At 46.3% G+C, this 14386-nt stretch overlaps 1 protein-coding gene across 1 annotated transcript in view; it reads left to right on the top strand.

Annotated features, from left to right (window-relative positions):
• The first annotated feature begins 10102 nt into the window (after positions 1 to 10102).
• ARHGAP20 (Rho GTPase activating protein 20) overlaps positions 10103 to 14386 on the top strand; it is a 106289-nt gene continuing 102005 nt past the window's right edge. The window contains exon 1 of the mRNA XM_054974447.1: positions 10103 to 10204. Coding sequence (XP_054830422.1) covers positions 10103 to 10204 — 102 coding nt within the window. The remainder of the gene's footprint in view (positions 10205 to 14386) is intronic.

The following is a 14386-nucleotide window of genomic DNA, read 5'->3' on the forward strand; positions in this document are numbered from 1 at the left end:
CTCGGAACTGGTGCAAGTGGCGCCTTGTTGAGGGTCAGGAGCTGGAGTCCCAAACCTAAACACCCACAGCTCCAGTTCAGGACCTCTGTCTTTGTCGGGTTCAATTGCAGCTGACTCTGCTTCAACCATCCAGTCAACCAATTTGACTCAGTTCCTCAGACTTCCTGAAAACAGTAGCTCTGACTTGGATACATGCCCCGTGTGCACACGAGTTCCATAGGACATTCCAACAAACACATATTAGTAGAAGTGAATTTGCTGTCTCCTTACAACATTTGGAAAAGGCTACTGATGTCTGGGAAATCTGCTAAAAATTACATTTCCCTGCTTAAGAGCTGCATTCACTCCCCTGATGTCCTAATGCCCCCTTTCTTTCTCTTTTTGGAAAGTGTACTAGGATTACAAAGAAAACGATTAATTTTCTTCGCAGTTCAGTGCTTTGATGGACCCTGTGCCTAGCTGCAGTCATCTGCAGGTGCTAATAATAAATTGAGATTCGACATTATAGCCGTAGGTGATAAACATGTCAAGAAACATTCTGATTGCCTAGAATTCAAATTGCATTTCCAAGAACAGAAGCCTACCAGGCAGTTTTCTGTGCTCTGAGAAAAATGTCTCATTAGTACCTCATTAACACCAGCTGCTAATGATCGACAGGTCATGGGTGTGCTGCTGCTATTCAGCAACAAATGCTGCTAGACAGTAGACACTAACAGGTCGCTTTGCCAAATATGTCAGGAGGCAGAACCCACCATGTTAGCTGTGAGAAGAACCCAAGCCATGCTGAATTCTAGCTGCTCCCCAACCTCTTGTGTGCAAGTGTCGCTAGGCACTGGATTCAGCTTCTGGCTCCTCATGCTTCTTCACACATTACAGAGGTTGGGTCTGGGTCCCATGTCAGTTGTAACACAATCACACATGAGTTGTGGGCTCTCCTTGGTTCCTGAGCATGTGGTTTCTGATTAGGATCTGGACCGTGGTGCACATAGAGAAGAGACTTAATGCCTACCCCCCGCCCCCACATACTATTTTCCCACCCAGAAAGAGTTCCAGGACAACATAATCAGTTACCATATTCAAGGTTTTGACCATCGCACACAAAGCCCTTCATGGCCTTTGCCCTTCATATCTGTAGGGCCACCTCTCATCCTATGCTCCACCATAGCAACTTCACTCACCTGAACAGGGCCTTCTGCAGGTATCACCCTGAAAATGGGCAAAATCAGCAGCTGCCCATACACATGCATTCTCTGTGGTGGCCCCCACCTGATGGCATGGCCTGTCTGAAGAGGTCAGGAAAGCTCCCACTCTCCTAGCTTTCTGCAAACTATGCAAAACAGAATTTTCAGGAGGGCATTTTTACTCAGATAATAGGCCTGAGCTGTAAGAATTGGCTCAGAGAGATGTCTTGGATAGGAACAGGGTCTGTAGACTGTACTACTGGGTACTGTCTGTTGATGTAGTTATTCTGCTACCAGGTAGTTTTCACATCTTTAAAGATGTCATGTTTAATTACTTACGCTTTGTTTCAGCAATGCTTCATCTCTGTGTTTCTGATTTATGCCCGTTTCATTTGTGCAACCCATACCCTATTGTATTTGTTTACTGAATGTTCTAGCTATTGATCATGTATTTACTCATTGAATGTCCTAGTGGTTGCTCTTATTGACTTGCACTATGTAACCTACCTTGTGTCTCAGTGAGTAAGTTGGACAAACAAACAATTTGGAGAAAGCCACATATCCCCTGGGATACATGAGGATTTCCCCAATAGTCCCTATAGCTCACCCTGGGACTGTTTCACGCTGGGATTTTGGCACATGAGGAAGGCTGAAAGTCCTTCTATATGTACACCATGATGGACATGATCTAAATTCACCAATGTAAGGGCAGCAATTGAGGAGAACCGACAACTCGTGATTTTGTTATATCTGACACAAAGTAGGAACCAGACCTAACTAGTATACTCCACAGCAGCCATTCTGTCTAGTAGTAACAGAGGGGGAGCTGATACCACGAGGTTCCATCCACCAGTCTGACTGGGGTTCAGTTGCCTTGGCTCCTCCCCTCCGAGGCTTATCCTGCAACAGCCATTCAATCTGGTCTATGACGACCATCATGGAACAACTGTTTATATTATTTAAGGCTGAGACAGGGGTGTCCAGTTTTCAGCCCATGAGCCACTGCCAGCTCACAGACTCTTTTCATCCAAACCATGAAAATATAATAAAAAACTAACAAAAGCAACCAAATTGGGGGGTGCCGAGTGTCCAGGTCAGCTTTGTGCCTCTGATGGCACACCTGGAAGTAAACAGTAGCTGCTTCCACACACGTTGGATAATGCACTTCCAATGCTCTTTAGTGATCACTTGGAACTGGGTTTTTGTGTGTGAAACAAAAAATCCACTTCCAAAGGCCTGTTAAAGTGCATTGAAAGGGCATTATCCAATGTGTGTGGAAACGGCCACTGTGTCTCTGCGATGTTGTAGAGCCATTCCCTGGATGCCTGTCTGTTCTCATTTACAGGTGCTAGAGTGGCCACTGGGGCAGGTGTGGCATAGAAAAGGAGGGTTGGAGGATAGAAAAAGGGAGACAGAATGGTTGGGAAGTTTGGTTGCCAGTGTTGAGGTGGGGCCTGGAGATCTCCTGGAATTACAACTGATCTCCTGACTATGGAGACAAGTTCCCATGAAGAAAATGGCTGCTTTGACGTTCACTGTGGCATTATGCCTTGCTGAGGTCCCTCTTGAAACCTTGCCCTCCCCTAGTACTACCCTCAAATCTCCTAGAATTTCCCGGTTTGAAGCTGACAATCCTCAGGAGAAGGAAGAATGTGAAGACGGCAGAGGCAAAGAGGCTGCATAGCAAACAAGAGGGGGACTGGAGGCTGGAAAGAAAAGGAATTCGGGAAATAATTACAGCATCCAGGAATTCTGGGTGTGTCCCAGATGTGAATCTCTGGGTTTTCTGACTTTGAGTGAGTTCGGAAGGGGGGCTTCCCAGAAAGGTAACAAAAGGTGTCTGCATCTAGATAGAGTGGGGGGAAAGGACTAGTAGGGTGGAGGCCTCACCCATGCTTGCGAAAGATTGGTAGGAGATGTTCAGGCAAAGTCAGTAAAAGTAATCAAACCCACCCGACTAATTGATAGTAATTAGAGTGGGTCCCCCACTCCCAGCCTGTTCCCCTCGACGCCACCTCTCACCTGGCTAGCAGTAGGAAAAGGCACAGGCAATGGCCCCAGGAGCCCTGCAGCACACGCTCCAGAGGACTTTCTTGTCATTTTGGGAATGACACTGCACATGCGCGTGAAGGTGAGTCTTCCTGCAACAGGCCCCCCCCCCCCCATCTCCCGGTTTGGGTTCTGGGGGACCTGGCAGACTCTACAGTTCAAAAGCACATTTATCAAACAGTTGCCAGGCGCTACTCATGTAAACGGGACTTGAGTGTTGAGCCTGAGAAAACTGATGCATCACTGGAAAAGTCCACATTTAAAAATAAAAACCTTGATCCATCCAGCCATAAAACAAACTGGCATTACTGAAATCTTGAATCCGACATTGGGACAATCTACTTTTCCTGTGTTTGATTTTTGGCAATCTCTGTTTGCTTTTGTTTATCTGTTTATATCCCTTGGGATGAAAGAGATCTAAGGTGTGGGGTATGCTGGCTGCAGTCAGATCTTTTTTTAGGGACTGTTCTTCAGGATGCTTGACCGTTGCTCTTGGGTTCTTAGATGTGCACACTGTGTCCATTCCATTCTCTTGCTTTGCAGGCACTCTATGTCCTCGGTCTTTTAGGAAGCACAGTTCATATAAACTGCTATTTCCTCTGACTCACTTCTTCTAGGCCTAGAGAGTGTACTGAATTCACTAGCTTTGTGGCAGAAGGAAGGTCATTGAAAGTCAACAAAAGGTGCCCAGCACGTTGTGGATACAGGCTCTGAGTTGCAAAGAAAGGTTTTACAGCTCCCTGTGATTAACCCACCAAGAGAGTTTTGACAAACAAGCGCAGATGACATTGGAAGTCCCCCCCATCCCCCACGTGATGTTGAACATCAAACCGTAAGGATGAGTATTTTTGTTCTGATTTCATTGAGGCGTTGTACTCCCCAATTGGATCCATTCCAGGAAGAGGAAGCAATCTCTTTACCTCACATTGTACAGCTCCACTTCAGGGGTATTTATTTATTTTACATACTTCATATATACCCTGACTCTGCTGCTTAAGTTCTTCTCCTTCCCTCCATTTTATCTTCACAACAATCTTTTGAGGGAGGGCAGGCCGTGTGTGTGACTGGCCAAAGGTCACCCAGCAAGCTTTCATGGGAGAGTGGGGATTTGAACCTAAGACTCCCGGGTAGTTTCTGTGCTTAATATGTCTGTCTTAGAATTGCTTATGCTCTGTTCCAGCATTTCTTCAACTCTGGATTGGATTTCTGCTGGCTTTAAATCTTGCAAATTTGCATTTAGAGACCCTATGAGATTGTTTACGGAAATGTTTTTGAAACTGATTGCACTGAGTCTCTGTGAGAAAGGCGGACTATAGATAATGTAAATAAAACAACCAGATCTCCCAGCTAGGGACAGCTGACTAGTCTATGGAATGCCCAGTGGAAGGTCCAAGGCAAAAGACTTAGTTTCTCAGGTTTTCCCTCAGTTGATTTTTGGAGGATATTCTCTAAAAAAAGCTTTACCTTTGCTGTGAAGTTCGTAACTCGGTTATATTTAGAAGTTGATCTGTCTACTACCTTAGAAGTAACCAGGGCTCATGGAGTGGAAATGTGTAAAAATAAACTGTTCTGACATTATTCTGAAAATCATTAGGATAACTTTATTCTATAAAGAGAAACGTGCATTTCCTGCAACAAGCCTGGAAGCAGATGATCTGGACATATAGACTGGAAATGGACTTTTTATTTGCTGGAAATGGGGAGTTCGTTTTTGCAATTGGTCAGGGATGGGGTTTGTTAGTGAGAGAGTATCATTATGTTGAAGTATTCGATGTTCTTTAATATCAAAATTCAGTATAATAATTAATTGAAGGGAAAACATGCAATGCTTAAAGTTCCTGAAGGTCAGCATCAAATTCTTATTCTCCTGTTCTGCACAAGATGGTGGTAGGGTTGTTGCCCCAATTTCTAAATGATTATAATATTTATGTGCTATTAAATTGCAACCAGCTCATGGTGACCCCTCATGGGGTTTTCAAGGCAAGAAATGAGCAGAGGAGGTTTGCCATTGCCTTCCTCTGCATAGCAATTTCCTCAGGGGTCTCTCATTTGAGTACTTCTCATGGCTGACCCTGCTTACACGTCCTACCTCTGATGAGGTTAGGCTAGTCTGGGCTATTCAGGCTACTTCTAAATGATTAGGGAACCAGATCTCTGAGGTTTCTTGGGGGCGGGGCCGCAGTCAAATGCATCTGTTCTTTTAATAGCTTAAAGAGCGGATTCTGGCTGGTACAGCTTGTCTTGAGTGGTTTATGACAAATTCTACACATCTATGAGGAAGAGTCCTGCCTTAACCCTAATTTTTCCATCCCTGCATCCTAGCAAAATAGTGAATCTCATTCCTTAATCCAATGAAGTAAAAGCCAATCTGTTAGGTACCCAAGGCACTTAAGCTCCAGCACATAGATTGCTAAAGGATATTTTGTTTCCAGCTGTGTTGGTCCAAAAGTAAAAACCCAAAAATGCATCCACGTAATACCTTTATTAGGACCAACCCAATGATGAATAACAGTGTGCAAGCTGGGTACAAAAGCTTACATTGATGCTGGTTTTGTTTAGAGATATTTGATTGGTGCCCTGACCTGGATAGCCCTAGTGAGCCTGATCTCATCAGATCTCAGAAGCTAAACAAGATCGGCCTTGGCTAGTAATTGGATGGGAGACCTCCAAGGAAGACCAGGGTTGCAGAGGCAGGCAATGGCAAATCTCCTCTGTTAGTCTCCTGACAGGAAAACTCCACCAGGGGTCGCCATAGGTCAGCTATGACTTGAGGGCACTATCCACCACCTTTGATTGGTACATTTAGCATTCCTTTCTCCTAACAGTGTTGCCAGTCCAGAACTGTAATAGCCAGTGTTGTTTAGTGGTTACAGTGTTGGACTATGAGCTGGGAGACTGTTAGGTTTGAATCCCCCTCTACTTCAGAAGCTCACTGGGTGTCCTTGGGCTGGTCACTCTTTCAGCCTAACTTACCTCACAGGGTTGTTGTTTTCAGGATAAAATGGGGTAGGAAAGAATATTAGAAGCTGTTTTGTGTCCCTGTGGAGGTGGGTAGTGAGGGATTCATAAAATAAAATGAAATAAAAAACAACTCCCCCCATCATAACTGCTAGAGCTAACATTCCCACCAATACATAACAATAATAATAACATTCGATTTATATACCGCCCTTCAGGACAACTTAATGCCCACTCAGAGCTGTTTACAAAGTATGCCATTATTATCCCCACAACAAACACCCTGTGAGGTGGGTGGGGCTGAGAGAGCTCCAGAGAGCTGTGACTAGCCCAAGGTCACCCATCTGGCTTCAAGCGGAGGAGTGGGGAATCAAACCCAGCTCTCCAGATTAGAGTCCTACGCTCTTAACCACTACACCAAACTGGCTCTCATGATGAGTTTGTGGGTGAGACCACACAGAAGACAAGAATATAAAGGCAATGTTTTGGGCTGGGTTCCCCTTCCCCTTCTCCCCAACCATAATGCAGATGTTCCTTATTTGCCAGGGTCATCTCTTTTTCAACAGTCTTGTATAGAAAGGATGTCCCTTGATTCCAGTGAATCTATGAGATGATGCCATCATTAAAGATGAACCCAACTGACTCTTTCTCTGTAGGGTGTTTTTATATGATACTAATGTGAACCTCTCAGTCTGAAGAACTGTTCTTAATGTGCGACAGAAAGTGAAGAAAGGCATTTTAAATAGATATCTTTAAATAGAAATGTTATTTTGAGTTAATAAGACCAGAAATGGAGAATAGGTTTGTTTAACTTACTGAGAAATAAAATCTGATATGTCATTTAACTACTTTCAGATACTTATATTTACCTGAAAGAAGATCCTGTAAACAAAAATTTGTTTACTTATTTTTATCTTTTTACTTCATTCATACTCTGCCCTTCTCCACAGTGGGGACCCAAAGCAGTTTACATCATTCTCTTCTCCTCATTTTTTCCTCACAAGAAATCCTTTGAGGTAGGTTAGGATGAGAGTTTGTAACTGGCCCAAGGTCACCCAACGAGCTTCCATCCATGGCGGAGTGGGGAATTGAATTTACATCAAAAACAAAAGGTTTTGTATTACCATACAGACCTGTAACACACATGCAAATTTAGAACCCCTTATTTTTCTTGAGGACACTCTTAGGGAGAAACAAACAAACAAACTAGCCTTTCCTTCAGGTAAATAGGGTAATTTTTTGCTTCGTCAGTTTAACCCCCTCCCCTTTGGTCTCTGTCTCAGTTATTACACTGCCTGAGCAAGGCCTTTTTTTTGGCAAGTTATTATTTTATCCTTTTAAATTAAAAAAATAAACCCTGAAAGCTGAGAGTTCAGAATGGTAACTTAACTAAAAACTCATTTCAATGGAATGTCTGCACTCCTCTGTCTGTCCCACTATTGGCCACATCTGACAAAGACTGAATGCTACTTACAGTCCCTGTTCTGTGTGCACACCATGCATGGGCTGATGCCTCTCCACTCAGGAATCCCACTGAGCCCAAACAACTGTGAACTGGGCTGCCACCTTACTTCAGACTAGAATCTTATGTATACACTAGCAATAAGGCCCGTTGTTTGGGAAAATACAACGGGCCCTAGCAGTGTTTCCCTCTGTGCCTCCCCCCGCAGCATCAGTCCTCCAGCCCCTCAGCCACCGCTCAACTTGTGCACGGCCCTCCTAAGGCCCTGTAGAGGCAGCAGGGAGCCCCGCCCCTGGCCACTGTGGGACCTTGGGAGGGCCTCACCACCATGTTGAGACTTCCCACAGCAGTGGCAGGTTCTTTGGGTGCCATGGCAGTGGCGGGCTTCTCCATGGCAACACTGGGCCTTTCTGGGCCTCTGGAGGCCCTGAGGAGGCAGCGGGGAAGCAAAACATTTTCCCCTGACTTGCTTCTTATCCCTGTATACTACACCTGCGCAGGGATAAGAAATGAGTTGTCGGGAACATGGTTTGCCTTTTATATAGTAGGATAAGAGGCAGTTTGGTGTACTGGTTAAGAGGGGCGGGACCCTAATCTGAAGAACTGGGTTTGCTCCCCCACTCCTCTGCTTGAAGCCAGATGGGTGACCTTGGGTCAGTGAGAGTTTCTAGGTGCTCTCTCAGCCCCACCAACCTCACAGGGTTGGTCAAGTTGTTAATTTTTTATCCTGCTTCTATTTCTTAAGACAACTCTTATAACAACAACAACAACAACAACAACAACAACAACAACTGCATTTATATACTGCTCTTCTAGACAAATTAGTTCCCCACTCAGAGCAGTGAATAGTCTTATTATTATCCCCACAACACAGCTGGGGATCTGGGGCCGAGAAGAGCGGCTTACCCAAGGCCACTGGCTAAGCTCATGGCAGTACCAGGATTCAAACCAACAGAGTGCAGATTTGCAATCCAACCACTTAACTTCATGCTTCTTTCTTGAGGACACTCAAGAAAGTGTCCTCAAGTGCCAGTTTGGCGTAGTGGTTAAGAGCACGGAACTCTAATCTGGAGAACCGGGTTTGATTCCCGACTCCTTGCTTGAAGTCAGCCTGGGACTCTAATCTAGAGAACAGGGTTTGATTCCTTGCTCCTCCACTTGAAACCAGCTGGGTGACCTAAGGTCAGTCACAGCTTCTAGGAGCTCTCTGAGCCCCACCCACCTCACAGGGTATTTTGTTGTGGGGATAATAACATACTTTGTAAACCACTCTGAGTGGGCATTAAGTTGTCCTGAAGGGCAGTATATAAATCGAATGTTATTATTATTATTCTTTTGCCTGTGCCTTTAATAGAAGTTTCATCTGCTCCCTTCCTTAAATATGAATCTCCAACTGTTAACCTTGAAAATTATATGGATATACATGTGTTTATAATTTAGTATTTAGCTATTTTTAAATTATCACAGTATGTTTGAGTTCTTAATCAGATTAGATTTAATATGTACACACACTAATAAAAAATGCCTCTTTGGGGATGTGAGAGCAGCTCAATTGTATTAAAAATTTTGGTATCAACTGGCAAGATTAGTTTTATGTATGATAATTGTTTGCAAAGTAAAAGAAAGAAATCTGGTGGGATTGGGGCATTACAGATTGAATGAGCAATTCTAAACCAGCCTACTCGCAAGTATGTCCGATTATATTCAATGGGGCTTACTACTCCTAGGAAAGTCTTCTAGGCAGAGTTACCCTCTTCCGGGCGCATTGACGTTAACAGAAGGTAACTCGGGTTAAGATGCCGCTGCAAGAGTTATCCTGGCATCACACTTTTGGATCTAGCCCCTACTTTGTCCGACGAATAAAACCTTCCCTCCGTTGGCCAATATTTGCGCAGGCAGGCATGCACACATGACAAAATATAGGAGACCAAAAGGGGCCATGACAGTCCCATTTTACTTGCAAACCGTTTTCATTTTTTTAAAAAATTAAACTCTTGCATGCCGCGCCACGCATTCCTTCTACACACTTGGGTGGGCAGGGCCATACCTAGAGGCGTGGCCGATTAGGCAGGATGACAAGAAACCACAGTTGGTAGGCGGGGCCACGCAGCAGCCGGGGCGGGGCCTCCTATGCAGATTACCGTGCATGGGTGGGGCTTGGCGACAGGGCGCTCCCGTGGTTTGCTTGAGGGGGCGTGGCTAGCTGCGCAGTCCCTGCCGCGCTCGGTTCGCCTCTTCCCGGCTGCTGGTGCAGGCAGATGCAACGGCAGCGAAGCCCCTTTGGCTAGTGTTGCTGCTGCTGCGCGCTGCACAAGGGCTGCCCTGTTCATCCATGAGAAGCGCCAGGAGCGGCGCCCGGGCTGCCTCGCCTCGCCCTGCGGTGGGGACGAGCGTGTAATGCCTCCGGGCTTCCTTCGGGCTGCCTAACAGCCGGGGGTGGCAGAGGAGCTTGATGGAAGAAGCGATGTCCCCGCAACAGGATCACCTCGGGCAAGGACGCTCTTCCTCCCTGGCCGGAGCGTCCCGGCTCTCTGCGCTCTCCGACGGCAAAAAGGTGAGGCCAGCTCGGTCGTTTGCGCTCCAGTCCTCTGGGGACTTCCCTCTGCCGGGCAGGCTGTCCTCCACCTCCACCCCTCCGCCGATGGGCATTTCTTTCTCGCCCGTCCCTTCTTCACGTCTGCAGCTGGCTCCAATCCTGCGGGCATGTTTACTCGGGAGTAAACCTGACCCACTTGGATCTACTCCCGAAGACACACGCATGCTTGAGGATGGCGACTGTGAAGTCCGACCCAGCGCGTTTTGCTGGGAATCCAGCCCGGCTGCAGTTGGTGGGGCTGACTTCCAGGTGGAGCCTGCGCAGGATCGCCGCCGTCGCTGTCACCTGGGAGGGAGAGCTGCAGCGTTGGAGTCCAGGGGCACCTTAGAGGCCAACCAGATCCGCAGGAGAGACGCTTACCGGAGTCAAGCTCCCTTCTTCAGGTATCAGAAGAAGAGAGCTCTGGCTCTGGAAAGCGTCTCCCCTGCACATTTCGTTGGCCTCTAAGGTGCCCCTGGACTCAGATCCGGCCGTTCTACTGCAGCCCAACGCGGCTACCCCCTTGACACTATCCTCATGGGAGGGAGGGGGAGCTCTCCCCGCTGTCCCTTCTTGCCGCCCGCCCCTCCTCTGCCTTTCCCTCTCCCTGACTGTCTATTCCGGGCGGTCTTTTCCCGCTGCTCCCTCCTGGGCATCGCCGGAGGGTTACCAGCGTCGTCATCTGGCGGGGGGGGGGGAGTATTGAATTAAATCTACCACATTAAAAGGGAAAGGTGGAGGGGGCCCAATTCCAGCCTGAGAGGCAGAAATCCTTTTTCAGGCAGCCAGCCTGTGCACGCCTACCTAGGAGCAAGCCCCGGTGAAGACAGTGGGGCTTACTTCTCGAGGAGACGTGCTTTACGCCGCCTTCCTCTGTAGGATCGCTCGCTGCACACGCAGGTAGTCGTGACCGAGAGCGACTCTCCCGCCCACGCCGGAGAACCCCCCGCCCCTGCCCTGCGCGTCGTGTTCTTTAACCGGGAAACCTCGGGGGGGGGGGAGACTCGTGATCCCCCCCCTCCTCCTGGACTGCCGCATGCGCGCTCCCTCCCGCCTGCCCCGCTCTGTGTGCTTTTAGGCGCGTTTGCACTTCGATGGGTGATTGATGGCCCTTCTTCCAGGGTGGCTGCTGGCGCTTGAGTGAATGCCGCTCGTGCTCGCTGCTGGCCACGCAGAGGGGCGGGTAGGTGAGTGGGCATCGCCAGTGCCCAGTGATCGGCTCTGGGTGGCGTTTTGGACAGCCCCGACTGGACCCTTTGCGCCCCGGTGTGTATTTTCCCTGAGTTTGGAACAGCAGGGGGCTTTTAAAATGGCAATAGATCAGAACAGCTGGGCGATACTCCTGCAAGGAAGTCACTCCTCTGCCAATAAACCAGCCCGAACCTATGCAGATTTACAGGGAAACAAGTCCCACTGAATTCAGTGGGATTTACTTCTAAGAAAGTGTGCATAAGCCCTTCGTGTTTTATTAGAACGCTTTCCCTCTGACTGCTAGAAGCGCTTTATATACTTTAGCTTGATTAACTGCACAACAGTTCTGTAAAGTAGGCCATATTACTGAAGGGAGAAGGTTGATTTGCATATGGCCTAAGGAAGAGAGTTTGTGGAGGAGGTGAGATTTAAACTCGGGGGCGGGGCTTGGCTCTTGGTGTTAAACAACGTCCCACACTGCAAACCAAGCACAGATTGTCATGTGTGACAGTGTAATAAATTTAAGTTTTGGAGCATATACATTTGGCATATATGGATGGTTGGGTGGTGGTGGTGCATTTATTGGGAGCTTCCCACTATATGTGACAAGAAACTGTGTTGACCATCTCTCATGACAAGCTGCATTCAGGGATCATTCATCTTTCTGCCCAGAGGTGATGACCTTTTAGGAAATTTTTGCCTAGTAGCCTTTAGAGAATGTAGCCTTTAGAGAATGGCTACTTTCTTTGCCTGAGATCTTACTGCAGCTGTGGTAATCAAGTAGCTAATAATGAGAGAGAATATTGCCAGATCTCTACCTTGCTCTCCTGCTCAGTAAGGGTCTGTGCTGTCCCCTGCTGTATCTGGAATTTACTTGAATAATAGGAAAATCTATACTTTGTATACAGAATTCTGTTTCTGTATTACGTATCTGTACTCTTGTTTATACCTACATGCACTATCTTTGTTAAGGAAAACGAACTGTTTAAAAAGGGTATGAATATTTGAAGGCCTCCAACAGGGTTCTTCTTATATTGTTGCTCAGATTGTCTAGCCCATTTTACTGTTTCCAGCAGCAGTTAGCCAGGTGCTTCCAGGAAGTCCACAAGTTGGGTATGAAGGCAAAAGCTCCCCACTTCCGCAACTGGTGTTTTGTTGTATGCTGATCATGGAGGCTCCGTTTAGCTAGCATAGCTGGAAGGCATTAGTAAATTGAATGAATTATGTATTGTGGCTAGTCCCCCGCCCCCAACTTGGTGCCTGGAGTGTAATTTATCATTATTGCATCCCTTGATTCAGAAGATCAGGTGTGTATAAGGGCTGTAGGTGGTTATTAACTAAAGAAGGATTAGTATTCTGCCCATGGTCAGAGGTATTCCATCCGTTTTTAACATTCTTGCACATTGTATTTATTTACTTGTATTTATAAACTTATATTTATTTACCTTACAGCATTGTTTATGGAAATGTCTTTGATATTGACTATACTAATCTCACACTGTGTAACCTGCCTTGAGCCTCAATGAGAAAGACAGACTGTAAATAACATAAACAAACAAACAAACATTGTGGGGTTAATGATAATACTGACTTTGTTCACTGTTCTGAGTGGGGCACTAATCTGTCTAGAAGAACGATATATGTTTATTGTTGTTGTTATGCCTTAGCCCTTGAATTGAAAATGGGCTTTGGGAGGGAGGGGTGGCAAATTCTGGTTCAAAGTAAACTGACCCCCCTCCCCTACCATGCTCCAGTTATGTCTAGGGAATTCGTCCACACATGGATTGCAAAAAGCTATTGGTGAAATCTAGTTTGTGAATTTTGCAGATAGTGGTAACAAGCACTCCCAGTTCTTTTCAGTCCTGACTCCTGAGTCCTGCTGTGTTTATCACAATGGGAGTAATATTTAACAACTGTAAAAAGTACACTGAAATGCTTTTGTTTAGTTCTTTTTGAACCTGGATGAATTTCTCATGGGATATAGCTGGGTTAAGAATGTGGAATGCAATGGGTTAAATATCTAGTTTGGGAACCATGGAGGGCAGTCTAGGTTCACATCCAGCCATAAGTCTGGGCAAGTCATAACCACATGGGGTCTACCTCACAGGGTCGTTGTGGTGAATAAAGTATGGCTAGAGCAAGTCTCCAAATATGTATGGCTACCCTGAGCTTCTTGGAGGAAGGGTGGAATAAAGAGGGAACAAAAACCTAAAATCTGCAGTAAGCTCTTTGAAGAGGCTGTGGACCTAATCTAGCACTCTTAAATAGTACAGATACTCTTTGTCGTATATCTGGGAGATTCTTAGAGTAAAAGTTGTCCCTTATTCCTGGCTCTATGTTTTTAAAAAAATATTTTGCATCTCAGAATATATTTTCTCTGTGTGGGATTGCTTCTATATGCAAAACTTGGCAAAAGAGAAAGTGTGATTTCTGAGTCAGAGATTTGGTGGGGGCCCAGAATATTGTCCTGTGTACATTCCTGTTCTCCTCCTACACACACACACACACACAGGGCTTGTATTTTTAAAAAATCTGGCCCTGCCTGAGACTATTCCAGAATAAATAGCACGAACACTAAAGAGAACCAAGCTGGGAGGAAATCTCCTATTTGCAGGGATTGCATTAAAATGTCATTAAATCCCCTCAAGCGCATTCTCCTTAGAGAATTACTGCAGCAGGCTGCCAGATTGCTTATTGGGATTTTAATGTCTGTCTGGGTTATAAGTGCACTTCATAAATATTTTCCGTCTTCCTGATCACAACAGAGAACGAGAGGGGTGCGATGCAGTGGGGACTCCTGGGAGAGAATCTTTCTCGTGGACCTGGGCTCTCGGGCATATTGTGGGCTGTTCCAGTGGGTCTGCTCTCTCTTCCTCTGGTTGAGTGGGGCAGGCTGGCTCCTGAGGATCAGGACTTAGGAGAACCCTGAAAAAGGTGCTGGTATTCAGTACCAGTGAGCACCATGACAAA

This window comes from Eublepharis macularius, chromosome 3 (genome assembly GCF_028583425.1).
Source record: "Eublepharis macularius isolate TG4126 chromosome 3, MPM_Emac_v1.0, whole genome shotgun sequence".
In the NCBI taxonomy this organism is placed as follows: domain Eukaryota; kingdom Metazoa; phylum Chordata; class Lepidosauria; order Squamata; family Eublepharidae; genus Eublepharis; species Eublepharis macularius.